The sequence below is a fragment of the Natrix helvetica genome (genome assembly GCF_964273705.1).
Source record: "Natrix helvetica genome assembly, chromosome: 2".
NCBI classification, from domain to species: Eukaryota; Metazoa; Chordata; class Lepidosauria; order Squamata; family Natricidae; genus Natrix; species Natrix helvetica.
This window is the reverse complement of record NC_138552.1, coordinates 160,782,459-160,807,970: the sequence shown is the minus strand read 5'-3', so window position 1 is coordinate 160,807,970 and position 25,512 is coordinate 160,782,459. Positions and strand designations below refer to the sequence as shown.

Sequence of the window (25,512 nt, the reverse complement as noted above, 5' to 3'; positions counted from 1 at the left end):
CTGCCTTCTTTCCCTCCTGCTTATCTATGCTTCCTTCCTTCCTTACACCTCCCTCCCTTCTGCCTGCCTGCCTTCTTTCCTCTTTCCCTATCCTCCTATCCTTCCTTTCTCCCTCCCTCCTTCGATCTCAGGAGCAAAAGCCTTTGAATGAAGTTTGATTGTGTCCCATCTAGCGTTCTCCACCCCCACCTCCAAATCTCTCCGGATCCGGAGAGATTTGGGGGTGGGGTGGAGAACGCTAGATGGGACACAAACTTCATTCAAAGGCTTCGATTTGATTGTGTCCCATCTAGCGTTCTCCACCCCCACCCCCAAATCTCTCCGGATCCGGAGAGATTTTGGGGTGGGGGTGGAGAACGCTAGATGGGACACAATCAAACTTCATTCAAAGGCTTCGATTTGATTGTGTCCCATCTAGCGTTCTCCACCCCCACCCCCAAATCTCTCCGGATCCGGAGAGATTTTGGGGTGGGGGTGGAGAACGCTAGATGGGACACAATCAAATTTGATTCAAAGGCTTCGATCTCAGGAGAGATTTGGGGGTGGGGGTGGAGAACGCTAGATGGGACACAATCAAACTTGATTCAAAGGCTTTGGCTCCTGAGATGGTGCGCTGCCATCCAAAATGCTATTACTACGATCTCTGCTGCCTGGAACTGCCCGAGAAGCGGCAGGTAAAGCGGGCGCTGCAGCGATCGTGGTACCAGCATTTTGGATGGCAGCGCACCGGTCTCAGGAGCCAAAGCCTTGAGGCACCTTTCGTTTGCAGGAGGAGGGCAGCTTAAAGCCCCAGCAATGTGAGGAGCCGCTGCCACCGCCACCACCGCCTAAGCCCTCTCGGGAGCCCAGCCGAGCGGGAGCTCTGAAAGCGAAACCTCTCTCCTTTCCAGCCATCACGATCTCTGCAGCCCCCTCTTTGCCTGCCCCATTTTCAGATGACCCAGTGGCTACATTCGGCTTACAAGACGCACTCAGATTTTTACCCTCTTTTTTGGAGTAAAAAAGTGCGTCTTATAAGGCGAAAAATACGGTAATTGGACACCCACCCACCCACCCACCCACCCACATTCTGTTATAATGGACCACATTTACAGTGCATTCAGAAAGTATTCAGACCCCCTTCACTTTTGTAAATTTTATTATGCTACAGACTGATTCTAAAGTTGTTGAAACTCATTTTTTTCTCTCAGTCTACACTCAGTACCCCATGATAAAATGAAAACAGAATTTTAGAAATGTCTGTAAATTTATTAAAAAGGAAAACAATGAAATATCACATTGGCATAAATATTCAGACCCTTCACTCAGTACTTTGTTGAAGCATCTTTGACATCAATTACAGCCTCGAGTCTTTTTGAGTATGATGTGACAGGCTTTGCACACCTGCAAAGTTTGGTATAGTTGTGACTGTTGTGTAAAAGGAGGAGACCCTCTTGCACTTTTCAACTGTTAATCAGGTCTTTTAATAATCAAACAATTCAACCCTAACCAAAAAGCCTTATTAAATGTAATTCCTTAAATATTTTGTTAGAATTAGTAATGTGTTTTTTTTTTGGTCACAAATTTTTATTAGTTTATCAAAATATAAAACACCAAAAAACAAAAAAATGAAAATAGGAAAACAAAGGAGGAGAAAGGGAAGAGGAAAAGAAAAAGAAAAGCATTGACTTCGGATTCTTTGGCATAGCAGAATAAGGAATAACATACAAACCACAACGTTTTTTCTACTTTTACGTAATAATATATACTAGATATTTCTCTATCAACAAAGTTATCAGCAAAACCCAAATCAAAGTTTCCTTTTTTTCACCTCGAACACAAAGCCCAGAAGCGAGAAATGGATTTCTAAAGATAGCATGTTTTATATGCCATTATATTACTAATGGAAACCTTAATTGTACAGATTACGCCTGGTAGACATTCCCCCAAAGGAAGAACAACAAAAGGTTTCAAAAACAAAAAGAGAAATGTTTTTTCTATTATTTCAAAAACAGAAGTGTTTGGAGAACCATAACTGGCAGCAAAATACAGGATCTGCTCGATGGAGAGCTCGACAGCATTCACATCACTTCAGCAACATGTTTTCATTATATGTGCTCATATAAACAGACATAATACTACAGGCCCTGACACAAAGTTTCCTAGTACTGTTCAAACTGAACACAGAGAGAAAGCTGATTGCTTGTTTGCATGCAAGAACTGGTGGAGTACATTGCCATACTTCTACTGTCAGTTCTGTTTCTCTGCACAAGGCATAATACTCAAGTATAACATGATTATGGAAATTGTATTTTTATATCACATGGGAAGTAAAATAAATGACTAAGCAAATTTTCCCTCCCATAAATAGGCATAGTTTTGTTAACTTTTTAACTTGGATAAAAATCAATTAAGTGAGTAACAATTTCTATATCTATGTCTCCTGACAGACATATTGTGATATGGAGACGGCGGGAGGAGGCTGGACAATTATTCAGCGACGCTTAGATGGCAATGTAGATTTTGACCGAACATGGGCAGAATATAAAACGGTAAGAAGCAATGTGATAAACTTTTGATTATATATCTGAATATATATCTCCTTAGTGGTCTAAATGACATAGTTTCACTCTGATCAAGTTATAGTTTTAATTCCCCCCCCAGCATTAACATCCAAGAACTTTTTTTACTGAAGAAGCCAGAAAGTTAAACCTATAGCCTTTTGCTTGTTAGGCCATCCAGATAAATATTGCATTCAAATATTCTGGACTGGGCATCATAAAATTCTAGCATTTATCCAGGGATAGGGTTTCTTGAATACAGTCACTGAAAAGCTAGCAACCTTTTACAGTGTCTTCATTTATTTACAAATATGTGTATGTGTTTTAAAAATATGTAAATAAAGGACTACAGTACCAATGCACAACAGATAGTACTCCCCTTTCAGATTTGTAGATGATCCATCCATGCTAAAAAAATCATACGCTAATATTTTCAGTATTTCTTTTCTCTCTTCCACTGCTGTCTCCATTGAACTGTAGTAGTAGTAACTGTGAAAGGGATCTTGGAGTCCTAGTGGACAACCATTTAAATATGAGCCAGCAGTGTGCAGCAGCTGCCAAAAAAGCCAACACAGTTCTAGGCTGCATCAACAGAGGGATAGAATCAAGATCACGTGAAGTGTTAATACCACTTTATAATGCCTTGGTAAGGCCACACTTGGAATACTGCATTCAGTTCTGGTCGCCACGATGTAAAAAAGATGTGGAGACTCTAGAAAGAGTGCAGAGAAGAGCAACAAAGATGATTAGGGGACTGGAGACTAAAACATATGAAGAACGGTTGCAGGAACTGGGTATGTTTAGCTTAAGAGAAAGAAGGACTAGGGGAGACATGATAGCATTATTCCAATATCTCAGAGGTTGCCACAAAGAAGAGGGAGTCAAACTATTCTCCAAAGCACCTGAGGGTAGAACAAGAAGCAATGGGTGGAAACTAATCAAGGAGAGAAGCAACTTAGAACTGAGGAGAAATTTCCTGACAGTGAGAGCAATTAATCAGTGGAACAGCTTGCCTCCAGAAGTTGTGAATGCCCCAACACTGGAAGTCTTTAAGAAGATGTTGGATAGCTATTTGTCTGAAACGGTATAGGGTTTCCTGCCTAGGCAGGGGGTTGGACTAGAAGACCTCCAAGGTCCCTTCCAACTCTACTATTGTATTGTATTGTATTGTATTAACTGCTTTTATTTTTAAAAAATGAATAAAGGCCTAATTTCCCCTCTTGCTTCTACCAACTTGGATAAACATAGCTGAATTGTATCTACCCATGCCCTGTGTTTCCCTTGTTACTGGACTTGAGTACTACCACCTGATTGTTAACAGCTACTAATAATCTTTTGTCAAGACGTATTGTCTCAAGCAATGCCATCTGATGACATAGCTTAAAACTTTGCAGTAACAAAATCGGAAGAATCCCAAGAATCACCTCAACCTACTTCCTACTTACTATTTTATGTCACTAAAACTTGAATACTATTTCCTGTCTATGGAGGAAAATACATGAGGCAATTCTGCTGTAAAATGAAACATAGACTAGAATAAAAAAAATGGGGAAAAATGAAACATTTCATCTGTTGTACATAGATTGACTATTAACACAGTCTTGTTTAATTTATAGTCTTTTAAAAAATATGTATAATCTTTTTTGCATCAATTTTCTCGAGAGCGAAACAATTAATGGTTCCATTTGGTTCTCCCATCTCTAAATATGTGTTTGAACAACTTCACTTTCCCAAATGGAGAAATTCAGAGGTTTTGACTCAAATTCAGATGACTTATTATTTTTTAAAGGTGTGAAGTGCTAACATCAGAATGAAACAAAACAATATATTTAAATATCTAATTTGTATTACAGGGATTTGGGAACCCCTCTGGAGAATATTGGCTAGGAAATGAATTGGTTACTCAGCTAACCAACCAGAAGCAGTATGTTCTGAGAATACAGTTGAAAGACTGGGAAGGAAATGAGGCATATTCTTTATATGAGCATTTTTCCTTAGCAGGTGAAGAACTAAAATACAAGTAAGTTAACACAAACAAGTGCAGAGTTGTTCTTCTATGATATTACTTAGTAATTGCATTAATTCCATTTGCATGCTATACTTGTGTTATGCATAGAAGTAGGAATGAGGGTGATCTGTTTTGTGGGAAATGTGTAAACATACCTATCCTGTATACCAGTCCTCTACTCAAGAGCTTGGCATGATTATTTGTTTTAAGAAAAGTTGAAGGAGAGAGTTGTCATTTTACCTGTCCTTGGTCACTGGTACAGAATTTTCCAAACAAAACCACCAGCAATCACTATTTTGAAAAGTCCTTTAAAAAACTTACCTTTGCATTTGTATCAAGGGATTTAGAGTATTATGATAATGTTAGTACTGTGTTTCCCCGAAAGTAAGACATGCCCTGCTAATAAGCCCAATTGGGCTTTTCAGAGCATGCGCCATAAGCCCTCCCCTGAAAATAAGCCCGCCCCAACTATTTAAGCGCATGTGCAACCGGTCCCCGCCATTACCACTGTACCACCTAACGGTACAGCTTGCAGGGAAGAGTGCTTGCTGCAAAAACAGCAGCAGGTGAAGCAAAGTGCTTCCACCTCCCGCCCTTCCCTCCCGCGTAAAAAGAGCCCGCCGCAAAAACAGCGGCAGGCCAGCAATGCAATCTCCCCCCCCTGTTCCTTCTCACGCAAAAACACCCCCCCAATGGGAAAGGCAGTCTGCCTGGTTCCCTTCCCCGCCGTCCCTTTAGAGAGGAGTGGCAGGTGGGGGGGGGGGGAAAGCGAGGTGTGCCTCTTACTTTTCCAGGTCCGTTGCGCTCCTCGCCCTTTTGTCCATTGAAGCCCCTTGTAAAAAAACCTCGCAAGTTGAACTCGCCATTGTGTCCAGGGAAGCCCCTGGTAAAAAAAACCCTTCTTGCGACTTCAAGAAGTTTGATTGAACTCGCAAGGTTTTTTTTTTTTTTTACCAGCGGCTTCCCTGAACACAATGGCGAGGAACGCGACGGAGCTGGAAAGGTAAAAGATATGCCTCGCTTCTCACCTGCCCCAGAAAATAATAAGCCCTCTCCTATAATAAGCCCAAGGCCATATTTCGTGGGGCAAAGAAAATAAGAGCCTGTCTTATTTTCAGGGAAACACAGTAAGTGTGCTACAAACTCCACTTATCACAAAATAATTATATCAGCAATTCTTGTATATTTTCATATTAAATTAACTCTTGTATATTTTGTATATTTTCATATTAAATTAACTCTTCCAGGAAGAGACGACTGAAAACAGGAATATAGTTACCAGATATCACTAGATGAGCTTTATGACTAAGAAGCAAAATTAAAAATCAGTTTTACTGCAACCTATCTATTTCCTCGTCTGGAAATAGCTGAGTTGTATAACAGCTTATGTTCATGAAGGCAATCTTTGCAAAAGAGCTTATTATTCCAATCCTTTATAATATTAACAATAATTTCTACACATACACATGCAAATATACTTCCTTCTAAAATGTAACCAAATCTCCCTGCTCCTCATCCACCAACTTAACCTCTTCACTCTACTTGTAGTCTTCCCCATTTTCATATGTACAGTCTTCCCCATTGTCCCATGTATAATGAACCTTAGTGGTCCTAATTGGAAGTTGCTTTGTGGCAATGTGGATGGCAAATAAATTTAATAAATAAAAAATAAGTAACCAAAGAAATATAGGTCACTGATTTGATCCACTCTTCTCTGTTCTCACTTCTGTATGAATTCCAAAATGATAAAGGATTGATACGATATGTATAAGAGGAATAAAGTAAAATCAATCATAAAAGTCTTTATCAGTAATTTCTTATGTATAGATTTCAAAGTGTTTTCCTGTACAGTACATACCACCTTTTAAATACAGACTTCCATAAAAAACTGATTTAAGATTTACTACCTCTAGTTATTATTGTTGCTATTTTAAAGCTAGTTCAACAACCCAGGAGAAAATATATTAATCTTTTTTTCACAATAACATATGCTGTTGACAAAAAGTCCCTGGCATACTCTCCAAAAGGCAAATCGTAGATTGTTAACCAGAGAAGGGAACAGGATACTTCTTGGAAAATATTTCCTCTTTACAGAAAAGCCAGCGCAACCACTTTAGCCTGCTAATAATTTGTTTCCCATTTTGCTTGTCTACAGAATCAACCTTAAAGGGCTTACGGGTACAGCCGGCAAAATAAGCAGCATCAGTCAACCAGGAAATGGGTTTAGCACAAAGGATGTAGACAACGACAAATGCATCTGCAAATGTTCACAAATGTTAACAGGAGGTAAGAGTGGCATTTTCTCTTCTCTTCCTATTCTCACACTTTTCTATTTCTGTTGGCACTTTATTTATCCATAAAGTAAAAAGCAGATACATTTGGTCGTGCCAGCTGTTATAATAAAATGATAAGATCAGAATGACTTGTATAAGTAAACTAAGGCAAAACTATCAAGATACTATATTAGCAAGTTGCAGTATCAGGCATGGTTAGTACTTGGATGGGAAACTACCAGCACTTCAGTCTAGATTGGGAAGCTGAAAGACTTCCCAGATGCAGTGGCAAAAATCTTCTGTACTAGGCAAAGAAAACTACACAGACATGGTTGTGAAGATACCAGGAGTCGAGCTTCACCAGAAGGAGACTTTATGTTTCGACCAGCTCAAAACATTATAACTGAAAAAGTCATTTTTCAATATGTACTCTGGAGCAATAGAGAAAATCTGAAAGGATGAGGATAAAGGAGGAGGCAAGCATGGTCTAATCAGTGCTGTTTTCACTCTTTTGCACCAATGCAAGACTAATCACAGCACGATACCACGAGAATGCCATCTAAGATACTGAGAAATAGCTCAGGAAATTGGTGAGAATTTAATGAGATCCGGAAGATCTCAGAATTAGCACACTGGTCCTGGTTCCCTGCTTTACCTTCCACATGATTGTCTTTAATGAGACCCATGAGACCCCACAAAGGTTTCACATCAACATCAGCAACTGAATGAAATACAATGAAAAATTAAACTGATTTGCTTGGAAAAAGTGAGGGCAACAATATAATCTGGGAAAAGTACAGATGTTTTATGATCCTCTCTACTCATATTTACTCCACAACATTTCTATTAAAGAGTTAGAGCCTAATGTATTTAACTGATGGGTAACTACTGTGTTTCCCCAAAAATAAGACAGGATCTTATTTTCTTTTGGCTCCTGAAATAAGTGCTTGGCCTTATTTTAGGGGCCTTTATTATGTTTGAGGTGAAGGAGGCAGTGAGATGGGTCATGGCTGCTGCTGTGTTGCAATATTTTCGGGAAGGGCTTATTTTAGGGGGAGGGCTTATTTGAATGCATATGCTCAGAAACCCGATTGGGCTTATTATCCGGGAAGGTCTTATTTTCAGGGAAACAGGGTAGTACTTCTAAGATTAGTACCAGCATATCTCTGAATAATTGTTCAGTTAAATCTTCTGGAACAGGTTCTGCTGGAATTGAGGGAAGCCCTCTTATTTTAATTTACAAGGATACTGAAGAGCTATCTATGCATTCAAATTTAGTTTGGGTGTTTTGTTTTTTCTTTTAACAAACATTAAAAATGATTTTTAATGTTTGTATATTCATGCTGTGAGTGTACAAAATAATTTGGAAATGGTTAGCATATAAATTGTTCAAAACTAAAATAAAGAAGAAATAGGCTACTGCATTTTCCATAGCAGTTTAGGTGATTGGGGATGCTGGGCTAAACAGGCATTTGATCTAATCAAGATTATTACATTTTTTTTTTTTACAAGGAACTAAGTAAAGGGTTCATAATCTTAGCAACTTTAAGATGCATGGACTTCAACATCTAGAATTTCCATGCTGGCTGGTGAAATTTGGCAGTTGAAGTCCACACATCTTAAGATTGCCAAGATTGGGAACCTCTGAACTAAGCTATATTTATAAAACTGGAGCGAGTGCTATTATGGATAGCAATAATAAACAGACTATAATTCTAATATGATAGAGCATTTTTTTCTTTTGATAATTGTTAATGCAGATTTTTTTGTATTATATTAGTACTATTACATGAAAATCAACTGTCCAGTTTGGTATAGTGATTAAAGTCCTAGACTAGAAACTGGAGGATCAATGAGTTCTAGTCCTGCCTTAGGCACAAAGCCAGCTGAGTGATTTTGGATCAATTACTTTCTCTCAGCTTTAGGATAATTGATTTGTCCTACTGACTTTCATAGACGTGTCTTTTTTTCTTCTTTTCTTTACCTTTTGGCATTTTTTAAACATTGTATTATACTGTAAGCATCTTAAAAAAAATAAAATGAATATATACAGTGGGGCAAAAAAGTATTTAGTCAGCCATCAATTGTGCAAGTTCTCCCACTTAAAAAGATGAGAGAGGCCTGTAATTGGCATCATAGGTAGACCTCAACTATGAGAGACAAAATGTAAAAAAAAAACCCCAAACAATCACATTGGCTGATTTGGAAAGAATTTATTTGCAAATTATGGTGGAAAATAAGTATTTGGTCAATATCAAAAGTTCATCTCAATACTTTGTTATATATCCTTTGTTGGCAATGACAGAGGTCAAACGTTTTCTGTAAGTCTTCACAAGGTTGGCACACACTGTTGCTGGTATGTTGGCCCATTCCTCCATGCAGATCTCCTCTAGAGCAGTGATGTTTTGGGGCTGTCGCTGGGCAACACGGACTTTCAACTCCCTCCAAAGGTTTTCTATGGGGTTGAGATCTGGAGACTGGCTAGGGCACTCCAGGACCTTGAAATGCTTCTTACGAAGCCACTCCTTCGTTGCCCAGGCGGTAGGTTTGGAATCATTGTCATGTTGAAAGACCCAGTCACGTTTCATCTTCAATGCCCTTGCTGATGGAAGGAGGTTTGCACTCAAAATCTCACGATACATGGCCCCATTCATTCTGTCCTGTACACGGATCAGTCGTCCTGGTCCCTTTGCAAAGAAACAGCCCCAAAGCATGATGTTGCCACTCCCATGCTTCACAGTAGGTATGGTGTTCTTTGGATGCAACTCAGCATTCTCTCTCCTCCAAACACGACGAGTTGTGTTTCTACCAAACAGTTCTATTTTGGTTTCATCTGATCATATGACATTCTCCCAATCCTCTTCTGGATCATCCAAATGCTCTCTAGCAAACTTCAGAAGGGCCCGGACATGTACTGGCTTAAGCAGGGGGACATGTCTGGCACTGCAGGATCTGAGTCCCTGGCGGCATAGTGTGTTACTGATGGTAGCCTTTGTTACGTTGGTCCCAGCTCTCTACAGGTCATTCACTAGGTCCCCCCGTGTGATCCTGGGATTTTTGCTCACCGTTCTTGGGATCATTTTGACCCCACGGGGTGAGATCTTGCGTGGAGCCCCAGATCGAGGGAGATTATCAGTGGTCTTGTATGTCTTCCATTTTCTAATTATTGCTCCCACAGTTGATTTGTTCACACCAAGCTGCTTGCCTATTGCAGATTCAGTCTTCCCAGCCTGGTGCAGGTCTACAATTTTGTTTCTGGTGTCCTTTGACAGCTCTTTGGTCTTCACCATAGTGGAGTTTGGAGTGTGACTGTTTGAGGTTGTGGACAGGTGTCTTTTATACTGATAACAAGTTCAAACAGGTGCCTTTGATACAGGTAATGAGTGCAGGACAGAGGAGCCTCCTAAAGAAGGTGGTACAGGTCTGTGAGAGCCAGAAATCTTGCTTGTTTGTAGGTGACCAAATACTTATTTTCCACCATAATTTGCAAATAAATTCTTTCCAAATCAGCCAATGTGATTGTTTGGTCTTTTTTTTTTTTACATTTTGTCTCTCATAGTTGAGGTCTACCTATGATGCCAATTACAGGCCTCTCTCATCTTTTTAAGTGGGAGAACTTGCACAATTAATAGTTGACTAAATACTTTTTTGCCCCACTGTATCTTCATAAAAGAAACTACTGCTAGTAGTTTACAGCATTTTTTGCCTCCCGAAGCCCCGCCCCTTCACCAAAATGGCCGTGCATAGCCTTATGAAGGCTTTCAGAGAACTGGGGGCGTGGGCAGAAATGAGCAAAAATGGGCCGTTGTTGCCCCCCCCAGCCCCAGCAGCACTCTTTAAGCCTCCATAAGGCTATGCATGCAATTTTTTTTGACAAAAAACAGGCTCGTTTTCATGAAAAATGGGCTGTTTTTTGCTCGTGTTTGCCCCCCCACCCTCCCAGGAGTACTCTGCAAGCCCCCCCATGGTTATTCATGCCTTTTATTTGAAAAAAAACGGGCCCATTTTCACAAAAAACGGGCTGTTTTTCGGAGGTTTGCAGAGTGCAAAAACTCCCCCCCCCTTTGGAAAGCTCTTTAACTGATGAGAATTATATTGATCAAGTGCTGTGCCAGCAGAAACAAAGTCATAAGGTTTGTCAGCGATTTCGTTCTCCAGCACATGGATAAATACACCTAGAAACATCTACTACCTATGCTCTCTCCCTACCTACCTACTGTATTTCTCTTTCTCTCTCTATCCCTCTATCTACCTACCTACCTACCTATTCTCTCTCTCCCTATCTACCTATTTGCTGTATTTCTCTCTCGCTCTTCCTCTACCTACCTACTCTCTCTCCCTCTACCTACCTACTGTATTTCTCTCTCTCTCTCTATCCCTCTACCTACCTACCTACCTACCAGTGACGTGCGGTGAGGTTTATGACTGGTGAGGCACTGACACAGTGCTGGGTTTCAAATATTTTTAGATTTGTGGACTTCAACTCCCAGAATTCCACAGCCAGGCATGCTCAGTTCCAATTTAAAGTGACAGCATTTGTTTTTCTCCTTTGCTCCTTCTTTCTTTTTCTTCTCCTTCCCCTCCTTCCTCCCTCTCTCCCTTCCTCCCCCTCTCTCAAACAAACACACACACACACACACACAGAAGTTGGATTGGACTATCTCTCCTACCCCTTCCCTCTCTCACTCACTCTCAAACAACCCCCCCCCACACACACAAAAGTTGGATTGGATATCTTTTTCCAGTGACTTGAAAGCAGCTCCTCTGCCATCCCCCCCCCCATTCCCCTGCTGCCTTTCCCAAACACCTCCACCATTGCAAATGCAGCCTGCTGTCTGGGTGGGAAATGCCTGGAACACAATAAAGCCCACCCACCACCTCCTGCTGGCAGGCTGGGGTGAGAGGAGAGGCAGAGAAGCCGGAGGGGAGCCGAGCCGAGCCTTCCAAAAGAAAGAGGCTGGGGGGAAGTGTGTGTACTACAGCATGGCTCTTTGCCTGGCTTCCTGCCTCCTCCTGTGGTCTCCTCAGTGCTTGCTTGTGCTCTCCCTCCCCAAGTGTAGTTTGATTGCAGGTGGAGCCACGTTGCCTTTTCAAACTTGTAATCAGTGAAGCTGGGCTAGATTTTTATATAGTTTTATCCAGCTGTGTGTGTGAGAGAGAGAAATGAATGGGGGCCTGGGGAGGAAGTCACTACACTTGGGGAGGGAGAGCACCAGTGAGGTTAAGCAGAGTCATCCACGGTGAGGCAGCAACTAGCTCAGCTTTTTCCTTTTACTTTTTTTTTCATGATGAGAGTGGTGAGGCTGTGCCTCACTTGCCTCACCTGACTGCACGTCACTGCTACCTACCTACCTACCTACCTACTCTCTCTCCTTCTACCTACCTACTGTATTTCTCTCTCTCTCTCTATCCACCTACCTACCTACCTACCTACCTACTCTCTTACCTATCTACTGTATTTTTCTCTTTCTCCCTCTACCTACCTACCTACCCTCTCTCTCCCTACCTATCTACTGTATTTCTCTCTCTCTCTTTCTATTTCTCTCTCTCTATCCCTCTACATACCTACCTACACACTCTCTCTCCCTACCTACTGTATTTCTCCCTTTCTCTATTTCTCTCTCTCTCTCTCTATCCCTTTATCTACCTACCTACCTACCAATCAACCTACCTACTTACTGTATTTCTCTTTCTTTCTCTCCCTCTCTCTACCTACCTACCTACCTACGTTTTAAAAAAAATTGCCACTTTAATACAAACTAAGAAAAATATAAAAAGTAAAAATTAAAATTAAAAGTGTGTAGAAAAAAACAAAAATAAAGAAAAAATCATACAAAAAACAATTTCCCTTTTCATCAAAGCAAGTACAATCAATTTCTGTGAGTTATTGCTTTCTCTGATAATTCTACACAATGTCTTTTTTCCCATATCTCATCTCTTATCTCTAAATACATTATAAAGCCCTGATAGTCAACCCAAATCAGTAAAAATCCATTAAGAGTTACCAGGAATACAACACATATATTTTAATCTTAACCAAATAAAGTAGTTTTATGTTCCTTTATTTTATTTGTAAGTTATCAATGAACTAAAAAGTCTCTTCTTCCCATAGCTTACCTCTTATATATAAAGAAATCTTTAAAGCTTTATCATTCAGTTATAGTAAATAACATATACGTTTTTAACCTTAATCAAATAAATCAACTTTGTATTCATTCCATCTCCTTTTAAGACTCTTGATATTTAGTCCCTTTAGTGTCCTAAAAGTCAACTTTGTATCATTTTTCCTGTTAGAAACTGCTTTATAGGTTTAATATATCTCTTTTGTAAATCCAAAATAAGGAAGTTATCCATGCCATTCTGATTAATAATATTCTGTCCCCTTTAATTATTAACATATCAGCCAATTTCATTTGTAAATCCAATGTAACATTTTTGTGTCATTCTTGCAGTCTGTCATTTTAAGATCCACTTTCAGAACATTTGAATTTGCCCTAGATTGTTTTATCCAGTAAAATCTGTTCCTCTTCTGTATTATTTCTGAATCCATTTTTATAATGGTACACAATTTTAAGAGTAATTTGTGATTGCATTGTTCCCAAATATCCTTGAATTCTTTTAATATCAGTTTTTTTTGCTCCATTCTATATTAATGTGTCCCTTTTCCTTTAATTATAGTTTTAGTTCTTTCTGGCTCCCTCTAGTGTCCAACCTTCAAAATCCCTCTTATCATTTTTTTCTTAATTTATTATTTATTAGATTTTTATCTTACCTTCATTACTTTATAAGTAATTTAAGGTAGTGAATATACAGAACATAACACTCCGTCCTTCTTTTCTTTTCCTCGTAAACAATAACTGTGAGAAATGAGCTGGGCTGAGAGAGAATGACTGGCCCAAAGTTACCCAGCTGGCTTTCAAGACTAAAGTGGGACAAGAACTCAATCTCCTAGTTTCTGGCCTGGTGCCTTAACTAGTAGACCAATCTGGCTCTAAGCAACAATTTCTAATGGGAAGCTTTCTTACAATTAGTTTCAAAATCTTTCCCCTTAATTCATTTAGAACTTTCTGAAATCAATGTTTTAATCACCCTTTTGCTGTTTATTCAAAAATAAGAGTTTTTAAAAATCCATGCATGAAACTCTTGTCATCAAGTTTAGGAGAAAACTCACCTGGTGTAATGAAACTTGCCTTTCTAAGGATTCTTAGTATCAAAACAATGCATTAACAAGCAATTCTGACAAATGATTAGGAAAGAAAATATACAAACCCATTGTCCTTTTGAAGGCTCTGAACTGTGCTTTGGACAGATATGACTTTCTTTCAGCTCCCAAAGGTCTAAAACTGATCACAAATGCCGTCTTACAATTTCCTCATGAAGAGCCATTGTATGGATCACATGTAGGGCAATCCTGGTCCTCTCCTTGCTCCAGAGGGGAATTTCAAGTAGCAATCCATTCACTGGCTCTTCACTGTACTGCAGTTATTGGTTTCAGTCTCGCAGAATGTTTTAGTGTGTCATTGCTTCCCTGGAAGTTCCCAGGAAATATTATAGACATATTATGATTTAAAGCAGGGGTGTCAAACTCAAGCCCCATCTGACTCATGGAGTGCTTAGAACTGGCTCATGGGGCCTCTGCCAGCGAAAATGGAGCTCATGAGGGCCACATGAACGTCCTCCTAAACTCTGTTTTCGCTGGCAGAGGGTTGCAGGAGGCTGTTGAAGCCGAAAATGGAGCTCGGGAGCCCGCTTTCTCTGGCAAAGCACTCCGGCCACCACAGGCGTCTCTGATATAAATGACATCAAACTGGCGATGCTCACCCTGGCCATGCCCACTCCCCCCCCCCTGATGCAGCCCCTGATGCATCCCCCCCCTGATGCAGCTCTCAATGAAATTGTGTTTTACACCTGTTTTAAAGAATGTTCAATTTTGGAGGCCTATAAACATTCACTCTGCTTAATCAGCTCAGTGCTTACAGTCAATCACCATACAATGTAGCTCAGTGCTTACAGTCAATCACCATACAATGTAGCTCATTTGAGGCATAAGTGATAAGCAAGGATCAAGACGGCTTCTATAATACCAAACACTTTAAGTTGCCTCTTTCACGAGGCTTTTCATGTTTAGCTTTTAAAATGGTTACTGTCTGAATTAGCAATTGGAAGGTAAAGATGAGATGGAAATATGGAAAAGATGTCAATTATGTATGAATATTCTAATTGTTTTTAAAATGAAATTGTATGCCTAGTTTACAAAATATAAATATGTGAATCTGTTTCTCTTTCATCTTTCCTTTTGTTTTTATACCACAGGATGGTGGTTTGATGCATGCGGCCCCTCCAATCTAAATGGTCTATACTATCCACTGCGACAGAACACAAACAAATTTAAAGGGATTAAATGGTACTACTGGAAAGGAGCAGGCTATTCTCTAAAGGCCACAACTATGATGATCCGCCCAACAGATTTCTAAAACAATCTACACTTTTATGTTGGAAAATTATGTTGACATAATTTTAATATACTTTGACAATACGGATAAACTATGAGCAATTTTTCTGCCTGAACAACTTGCATATGCATCCTATAGGAATCAATGTTTCTACTCCTGATTTCAGCATTGCTGAATTTCATCACAGTTCAGTCATGTAAGAAGAAATAAAGCAATAAAGATTTTAAAATAAGAATGTTAGAAGGATTCTGCAGGACCTTAAGAATTTGTTTTCATGAACATTTATGAAGTGTGTGCATAACTGGAACTGTGAAATATACTGTATCTAGATTATCTAAAATTTCTTCAGTCTTAAACATTACTTTATATCTTACAATTGAATTATCAATTGCTATTTTAAAAAGAGCACTGCTTTGTAAACTATATTGTATCTTATTATTCATGCTGTTCCTTGTAATTATGTAAATATTTTGTAATTAATATCTATATCCAGATCATTGCCTTTAGTAGTCAATTATTCAAGGATATTTGGTAGCACATAGTATATTTAATAAGACTGTATAAAATATTTCTATATTTTACATGTCTTTTCTTTAAAATCCAATACTGAGTATATAACACTATTTTTATACCTTACATATCAGATATTTTATATAGATATTCTAAAGCTCGAAATACCTTTGCAATTTATAGAACTCTACATGTGAACTCAGTATAATGTATAAGAATATTGGACTGTTGTTCTTTCTTGTTCTTCTCTGTTAAAATAATACTTCTTAATTATAATTTCTGAGTATTTTGGACAGTTTAAAAGATCTGCTTCTATTACTCTAACTTAAAGGGAAACTGATAATTAAAAGTTTGAATATCTCTTGAGGAACATTGATTTGGGATTAGTTGATATATCGTTCCCTGTGAACATTTTCCATTGCTTATATGACAATCAAATCATTTTCATATTCTATGATAAATTAAAAAGCAAATATTACTTACAGGAGCTGCAGGGAAATCCACTGACAATTCAAATGGCTCTTCAGAAATCCAATAGCCATATTCCAGAGACCACAAAACCTAGGCAGTGATGGAACCACTGAGAATTAATAGCTCTATTTGAATTGTGTAAAGTAGCCAGTAGTAGGAAGATCATTAACAGCGGAATAGTTAGCATATTCAAGCTCTATTTCACACAGCCCAGATAACTATGATTTAGCTGTACAGTGTACAGCATATTCTGCTTTATTGAAACCTCGTCAGAAGTTTAGCCCATAATAGAAACAGGCTTCTAAGTTTGTGGACAATGCTCGGCCTTAAAACAGATGTTTAAGGACATAATCAATAGTGTAGGGAATTTGAATATATTTGTATGCTTGGTTCAGTCAACAGACCTTAATCACACTTAATCACAAAGCTTTTTAGAAGCAAATTTGCTGCATAAAGAAAGAAGGAAATGTCTTTTCAAGGAAGTGTAGCCCCAATGTTGTTTGAACCATCTGAAGAAGTTGTCAATTTTTTTCTTCTTTATTAAAATTCCCTGCAGTAGCAAATTTATTAGTCTCAGATCAGAATTCAATCAACAAAACAACAGCTTTTAGAATATATAGGATCAGATCATGAACTTGGCCCCAGAGGGTTGTGAAACAGAACATCAAGTTTTGACTAGATGAACAGAAAATATTTGAGGGAACTGAAAATCTTAACTTGCTAGTTGGTAAATCAACCTGCATTAAACTACTGTTCCCGTGCCATCAGAGAAATTGATTAAAACCACAGTCATGTATCCAACGGCAAGACTGTGAATACAAATGTTTTTCTTATATAGCCCACTCTATCTGCCCCAAAGTATTGCTCATGAGTGAATTAGAGGACTTTCCAAGTCTTTAATCATAATGGCTACATCTAGGGAGGAGATTTGATGGAAACCAGAAAATTCTCAGTGCATAGGTTGAAGTGCCGCCCACTTTTCTCACAATTTCTTTAGACAGTTGCAAACATTTATAACTGCTTGGCCTAAGATTAATTGGTTCCGGAAATTGTTAATTTGCTACAAAATAGTTCCTTCACAAAGCAGTTGAAATACACGATATATATCTCAAGAACAGTATTTCTTGTATGAATCTTTGTTAATAAGTTCCAGATTCTCCACTCCCAAATACATTCCTCAGTGCTAAACTGTACATATGCAAAGTAAGAGAAACAATTAATGCTGTTCATCATTTGATCAGTGGTCAACAGCTGGTTCAAAACAGTGATTTAATGTGCCCAGTCCCGGAAGGAACATTACAAAGAAACTATAACAAAAGATCAAAACAAATGCAGTTTAAAACCAGTCAATGACTTTTTCCACAGGAACAAAATGACATCCTCTGTGGTTATCTACTTAAATGTGCCATTTCCTCTACTAGCCCCTCTTTAAAATATATAGTTTAAAGGGTGAGTGTCCTCTTTCATATTTTTCACCTGTAAAAATATTTAATACTCTTATTATCAGAAGCAAAATATTGTCAAACACTTGCTGAATCTCCTTATATTTCCCATCAATTCATACTAGAATGAATGGCCCAGAAGCATTAAATATTGGACAAGAAACTGAAGTATTCTGCATATAATCTTGGTGTGGTGAACTATCTGTTATATATATCTAAATAGATAATATATATATCTATTTAGTTATATACATGTTCCTTAATTGCATTACATCAGATGAAAAAGTGTTTATAACATCTTAATAGAATTCTAAGAGATAACTTAAAAAACCTCTCTTAAATTCTTTCCTCCATCATATTTTCGGACCAGCTGTCAGGAAAAAACAAGGCAATACAGTTTCCCTCTCAACTTGGCTCTAATAGAAAATATAGAACTTATTTGAAAAGATACATTTTTCCCCTGGGTTTTATCACAAAATCTCTGGGACCTCTCTTCATTCCACCTGAAATTAAGTTTCACCCTTACATCCCTAATATCTTATAGCATGACTTCTCCAATACTACACATTTTTATTTCAAAAGTTGTCAGCTCCATATCTTGTGATTGGATCATGTCCCTTTAGAAATTCCAAGTCAGTATGGATATTAGTAATAAGAAACTGGTTAGTGAGAAAAATACTTAGTTTACAGGTAATACAATTAAAATAGGCAAGGCAGCATTGAATAGGTTAAACACCATACTATAGTCCACCTCTTAAAAAAAAGATCAGCTATAGAAAAGTTGCAATTTAAAAATTATGTAACATACAATAATGGACAGTGTGACCAGTTGTATTTACAATCCTGGTTCAGAAGAATCTGAATGCAGATAATTTCTTTGAATATGATTACAGAAAATACGATCCATCTGTGATACAAATCCCTTGGCATTAAAGGCCTTCCTGTTTCTGCAGCTGCACTAGATTCCTCTCCAGTCTGGGAAAGTGGGATATTACAACCTTCTGCTTCTATTATTTTGAAAATCAATATGTATACTTTGAATGCAAGTTTATCATTAATTTGAGTGCCTGTGTTACTTTCTTGTTTCAGTAGATATTTTGTAGAAATAGCAGGAAGGCTAAATCTCATAAATAAATACATTTCTTTACAGTCAAAAGAGGGATTTTCAATGATCATTCACCAAGTTGAAAATATAAACAAATAAAGCATCCAGTTGTACATTTTAGTAGCCAGTTTTGGAACCTCCATTTTATTTGTACATTAATAATCCAAGGAACAGGTATGGTCCAGGAAAATGTAAGCCAGCCTTTATTTTTTGTCAGAGGTTTTCTTATTTCCTCATATTTCTTGTACCTCCAGTATACTTTGGCCTGAGAGGGGCAGAACAGAAGAGCTTGAAGGATCTGTTTAGAAAAAAATCTGGATTTTAGCATTTTAACTGCAAAATTATTCTAGTGCAGAGTTGTCTCTAACCTTGTTTATGAATTACCAACATTCAGAATATTTTTATGAAAACTGCACTGGGCAACCTGCAGTCCCAAGTTTAGAGCTGGCACCAGGAATTTTTTCCTATATTTGGAGCGTCTTCTCTCCTTGACTGATGACAATTATAGGATAGTTTTCCAATCTTGTGTGTCCATGGATATGAATTTGAATGCCTCAGTCCCACCTACAAGTATTCATATGGTCAAATTCACTTTGCAAGCCTTCACCATCCACAGCAGTGGTGGGTTCCGGATCCAGTTACAACTGATCAATGTGCGTGGCAGAGCGTTGCACAGGCGCTGTATGCGCCGTGCGCGTAAGCGCTGTAGAGTTTAAAGACAGGTAAGGAGCGCGGGTGGGCAGGTGGGCCCTCCAGAGCACCATACCGCAACGGTACCCATTTTCCGGGCAGGCTCCGGTACGCCCATACCGGGGCGTACCGCCTGCAACCCACCACTGATCCACAGAATGTGAAACGTGACCAAAATATTTCACAATCCTGGTTTATAGGAAATATTCTATTGTTTTTAAAGGTGGTAATAATAATATGCATTTATATGCTCATTTTTCTGTAAAAATTAATACTTAATACACTTATGCAATCTTGATTAACAGGAACACGTTAATATTTCACACTGTGTACTTCATATATTCATTTACCATTAATGTCACCAGATAATGATATTTTAATGAAAAAAGAAAGTCTATTCATAATCATCTGTATTACTTACCCAATCATAACAGACAATCCAGCAGCCTCGAGCAATTCCCATAAGTATATTTAAAGTCCGGCGGGGGCTCCCTGCAATTACATGACTTGTATTTTTGCATACTTCATCAGAAGTCAGAAAACCACCCAGCTTCTTCAGCACCTGCAGAGTTATTTTCTGCATCCTTTAAGAAGAAACAGAGACCAGATCTTAATAACTTGTTGCACTTCTACAGAAATGATTAATTTGATAGTTACAATATAAACATTATTATAAGAGGTACGTACAAAACATTAAAATGCCCAAAAGGTATGTTTATTTTGGGTCTACTTCATTGAAAGTAGACTGACCTCAGCAACGAGCTATTTCTAGCTGTAAAATTGAGTTTGGGACAGCCTTATTTGATGTTGAGATATTTCTAATGAGGTTGGAACAGATGTTTCAGGAGTTAGAATGCTCCTATCGTTGAATGTTTTGCACATATTTACTTAATCAGGGGTACAATAAAACTTCATGGTAATTTATCACCTTCAAGCTAAACTTATATCTCTTTGAAAATGAATTAAATCTGAATCTAGCAGCCTACCTATTATCAAATAAGTATTAGATGACACTAATCTTCTGAATGCTATACTGTTTCCCAATAAAGATTCTGGATCAAATTTAAAGTCCTAGTTTTAAACCAGATGGCTTGGCTTCCATGTGTCTCCAAGTAGAAGCATCCTATCCATTATAAGTAGTACGCAGCTCTTATCTATTCTTCCCAGGAAAGAATGTTTAAGGCGCTCATTTTCATGAAGTATATTGAGGAGGGGTGGTCTTAAGATTAATGTTTCTCTCTGGAGGGAATAGCACTCTCCTGTGGTTCAGTTCGCCTCTATTTTGCTCCAATGGGAAAGCCATAAAAATGGTAATGAATTATATGAATTTCATTTATATAAATAAGCTGTCTTATTCCATACGGCAATTTGAAGCAGAGTTAATAAGGAACAGCACCCAGTGAATGCAGTTCTGAGTAAGCATGCATTATTTCATCATACAGCAGATTGTAAAAAACGTGTTCTGTTTCCAACATGTAGTATCTCTATGCTAACAATATTTTACTCATTCCTCTTACATAAAAATGATTTTAAGTAATTAAATGGGAGTAATTAAATATGATGTGTTTTAAGACACTTAGAAAATGTATACTATATATCCAAAGCAGGGATGGGTTGCTGCCGGCATTATTGCCGGTTCGGTGCGAATGCAATTTTGCATTCGCACACTCTGCGCACATGCAGTTTACTATAAATAGGTCTGTGCATGCGCAAAACGTTAAAAATGAAAAAAAAATGTTCTGTGCATGTGCAGAACTGAAAAACAAGATGGGAACACGGGGAACCAGTTCAGGGGCATGGCAGTCCTTGGTTGCTGCCAGTTCCAGCGATCCATGCTGTCAAACCACTACCCGTTTGGCTGAACCAGTAAGAACCCACAACTGATCCAAAGCTAATTTGAATCCTAGGGATTGAAGTCTGTGTATGTCTATATTTTTCTGATTGTAGCATACAAATATAAGCTATTAATGGAAGTGTTGTTTCCCAAATGTTGCCATAGGCCTGCATTAGAGGCCACATTGGCTCAGATTTTAGGAAGTTGAAATCCAAACATTGAGGGATACTAGACAAAGAAGGCAGTTTTATGAACGACAAAGATATGAAAATATATGTACATAGAAACATAATCACAATACCTGCTACTTACTCAGGGGTCATGCTTGTCATGACTAATGTTCTCAAAGGCTAAAGATTTAAAGAAAGAAGGAAAAATAAATCAACATATTTGTTTGCCCTTAATGTCCAATTCTGATGAAATCTAAATCCTACAAAGATTAAAGCTTTTTCATAGATCTCAACATTTAGAAAGAAACTGTAGCTTCTTGTCATAAACACACTTGCATGAAGGGGTCCTTTGTACTCATGTATGAAATTCCTGAGTGGTCCTCAATTCTCTGCTGCAAAGTTAGAGAGGGTACCACTGTATATATCTCATTGCTAAACATGAAAAACACTTCTATGATCTTTGAACGTATTTTTTTCAACATTTAGTAGAAGAAAGAATGCTGTAAAAACAGTGTATTATAAAGATGGTACGGTCACCTGAGCAAAAGACTATTGCTGGAAAATAGCTTTGATGGTCTAGTACAGTGGTGGGCAACCTTTTTTTTCAACTGAGCCAAATCTCACCAAAACCACGCTTGAAATTTATTTTGAGAGCCACATTTTTAAAACCGAAAATACATAGGATGGTACACTGTTTTTAGTTTCAATAAACTCTGGCATTTGAAGCACGCAAGTCTTAAAGCTGTCAAGTTACAAGATCCTTGCACCCCTAACCCTTTAGAAAAAAAACACCCCAGGGGTCTTCAAACCTGACAGCTTGAAGACTTGTGGACTTCAACTCCCAGAATTCTGAGAATTGAAGTCCACCAAGGGCATCAATCATATTAGCCCAGGGATCTGCAAAATTGGCTCTTAAGACTGGTGGACTTCAATTCCCAGAATTCTGAGAATTGAAGTCCACCAGTCTTAAAACAGCCAACTTTGCAGACCCCTGTGTTAGCCCAAAGCCTGGTGCTGGGCCTTGCTCCCCCATTGGTGGAGCCCCAAGAAGCGAGGAGGGAGAAAAAGAGACGGAGGCCAAGGAGCTTCCCCCCTGCCCCCCCGGGCTAATTTGCTACTGCCCGACTCCCTGGTTAGATTTTTGCTGGTCCCCGCCCGACTTCAGGATCCTTCCTAATCATTGTGGGTCGAAAAGAAAAAAGGGAAAGGGGCGCTTGTTTTGAAGTGCCCGAGAGGAGGGAGGGGAGCGGGTGCTTCAAAACAAGCGCCCCTTTCCCTTTTTTCTTTTCGATCCACAATGATTAGGGAGGATAATAATCCGGCACACAGAAGAGCTGCATTAAAATGTGTAAAGAGCCGCTTGTGGCTCGCGAGCCGCGGCTTGCCGACTACTGGTCTAGTACTTTTAATCTATAGCTACCTAAGATAATTCAACGTGAGGTTGCCATGCTTTAAGTGCAAATATTTGTGTCCACGATTTATAGAAAAGATTCACCCATTCTAATTGAATATTCTAAATGCATCAAATAGAATTGGCTTTCTGAAATTTGTAAAATCTTTCCCCATATGTGAAGCTCATTTTATTTTATTATTGCAAAATGATGTGTTATATCTTCTGTAACTAGACTGCTGAAAACTATACAGAAATAACGTTGGTCTTACCTGAACATGTCTTTTCAGGGGAAGAGAGGGAGGGGTCACGTGCGGGTATTCTCAAAGCCTGATTGGTCCAAAGACTGAGAGAAAACTTCTTAAATGCTCCTTCCTTCTCCTTATCTCCCAATTTCCTCGATGGCGAACACTGGACCTGAAAGCAAGTATAGGGCCCCCTCCGGGGATCTTCCCGTCCTCCTCTTGGCCCCACCTCACTCTATCTAGGGTGGGTCGTGACCCCTCCCTCTCTTTCCCTGAAAAGACACGTTCAGGTAAGACCAACATTCTTTTTCCAGTGGAAGAGGGAGGGGTCACGTGTGGGACATACCCAAGCTTAGTCCCACGGAGGGAGAACTATGGCCCAAGGGGAGTGTCAGCCACCACCCTCTGTAGGACCCTACGCCCAAAGGAATAGTCCGCAGAGGCAAATGCGTCCAGTCGATAGTGCCGGATGAATGGGGTCAGGGACGCCCAGGTAGCCTCCCGACATATGTCTTCGAACGGTGCCCTGGTAGCCCATGCTGCTGTGGTCGTGGCACTTCTAGTTGAGTGGGCCGTAATCCCAGCTGGGACAGAGTGACCCGCCGCCTCGTAGGCCGCTAAAATGCCCTGTCGTAGCCACCGGCCAATGGTGGCTGAGGATACCCTGGCTCCCAATAACCCCGGTTGAAAGGAGACAAAGAGGGCCTTCGACTTGCGCACCCCCACTGTCCGCCTGAGATAGACGTGCAAGCGCGGCGGATGTCCAAACGATTCCAAAGTCGCTCCCTATCTCCAGAAGGGGCCGGGCAAAAATTGGGCAGAATAATTTCCTGTGCCTTGTGAAAGGGGGTGTTCACCTTTGGAAGAAAGGTGGGATCAAGGCAAAGAACCACCCTATCCTGGTGAAAGTGACAGAGGTCATCTTTGGAGGCTAGGGCGCCCAGCTCCGAGATACGACAGGCAGAAGTGACCGCCACTAGAAAGGCTACCTTAAGGGATAGAAATCTTAGATGAACCGACCTGATCGGTTCAAATGGGGGCCCTGTCAGAGCCCTGAGGACCAGGGGAAGATCCCAAGTTGGGAACCTGTGGATAGTTGGGGGCCTGAGATTAGCCACCCCTTTTAGGAAGCGTTTGACCAGAGGAATGTGGGTGAGAGAAGAGGAACCCACTCCCCCCACGACGGAAGACAGCGCCGCTACCTGTCGACGCAGAGTGTTAGGCGATAGGCCATCGTCCAGCCTTTTCTGCAGAAAATCTAGGACGTTGGGAATCGTGACCTTGGCTGGGTTGAGGCCTAGGGGGGAGCACCATCTGACGAAGGCGGTCTAGGTGGAGTTATAGATCCGGGTAGTCAACAGGTGCCTAGAGGCCTCGATGGTTCGTATGACCTTGGAGAACAGGTTAGCCTTCCTCAGGAGTCACCGTTCAAGAGCCAGGCGGTCAGATGGAGCCACTGGGGCTTCGGATGGATCAAGACTCCCTGGCGCAAGATGATCTCCTCCTGAGGAATCCTCCATGGAAGGGACACTGACAGCTGTACTAGGTCTGCAAACCAGGGTCTCCTGGGCCAATAAGGGGCTATCATGATGACCAAGGCCCTCTGTGTTACTACCTTCCTCAGGGTCCTCGGGATGAGAGGTATGGGAGGGAAGGCATAGAGCAGGCCCGGAGGCGAACGGCTCCTGAGGCCATCCGTGCCCTCCGCGGTCCGGCTCTGGAAACGGGAGAAGAACCTTGGCAGTTGAGAATTCGTCAGCGTGGCAAAGAGGTCCACCAATGGGGTGCCGAAACTCTGACAGATTACCTGAAAGAGATCCGGGTGGAGCTGCCACTCACCATTGTCCAGAGTCGCCCGGCTCAGCCAGTCCACCTGGTGGTTGGACTCACCCAAGATGTGTTCTGACACGAGGGACATTAGATGTCTCCCCGCCCAGGACCCGATCCTCAAGGCCCCTAGCCAGAGTGCCCAAGAATGGGTCCCACCCTGACGGTTTATGTGGGCCTTTGTGGCGACATTGTCCATCAGGAGAAGCACGTGACGGCCCTTCACCAGGTCTTTGAAGTGCAGGAGGGCCAACCGAGCTGCCTTCAGCTCCAATTGATGTTGTGTCGGAGGTCTGAGGCAGTCCAACAGCCCTGTGTGAGTCTGGAGTCCATCAAGGCCCCCCAACCAAACAGACTCACATCTGTGGTAACCGTCACTCTGCCTGGTTCCCAAATTGAGCAGCCCTTCCATAGGGCTGGGGAGAGCCACCACTTGAGAGATGCCCGGACTGTCACTGGGAGGTGAATAGTCCAGGGGGAGTTGCTCATCCTCCGTCTCTGAAAGGGAATGAGTGCCCACTGGAGTGGACGGAGATGAAGTCTGGCCCATGGGA

General features: G+C 40.2%; 2 protein-coding genes across 9 annotated transcripts in view; one reads left to right on the top strand and one right to left on the bottom strand.

Annotated features, from left to right (window-relative positions):
* Positions 1–16,166, top strand: part of ANGPT2 (angiopoietin 2) — a 52,424-nt gene extending 36,258 nt beyond the window's left edge. The window contains exons 6-9 of the mRNA XM_081943613.1: positions 2,430–2,531; positions 4,394–4,560; positions 6,704–6,834; positions 15,135–16,166. Coding sequence (XP_081799739.1) covers positions 2,430–2,531; positions 4,394–4,560; positions 6,704–6,834; positions 15,135–15,295 — 561 coding nt within the window. The 3' untranslated portion in view covers positions 15,296–16,166. The remainder of the gene's footprint in view (positions 1–2,429; positions 2,532–4,393; positions 4,561–6,703; positions 6,835–15,134) is intronic.
* Positions 1–25,512, bottom strand: part of MCPH1 (microcephalin 1) — a 123,854-nt gene that overhangs the window by 71,591 nt on the left and 26,751 nt on the right. For 3 of the 8 annotated variants that reach the window (XM_081943603.1, XM_081943604.1, XM_081943607.1), the window contains exons 10-12: positions 21,639–21,676; positions 19,914–20,076; positions 16,268–16,345 (exon numbers count right to left, since the gene is read on the bottom strand). In XM_081943603.1, the coding sequence (XP_081799729.1) occupies positions 16,268–16,345; positions 19,914–20,076; positions 21,639–21,676 (279 nt within the window). Of the gene's footprint in view, positions 1–16,267; positions 16,346–16,380; positions 19,101–19,913; positions 20,077–21,638; positions 21,677–25,512 lie in introns of those variants that run through there. The other 5 variants (XR_014174564.1, XM_081943605.1, XM_081943606.1 and 2 more) reach the window with 5 other exon arrangements.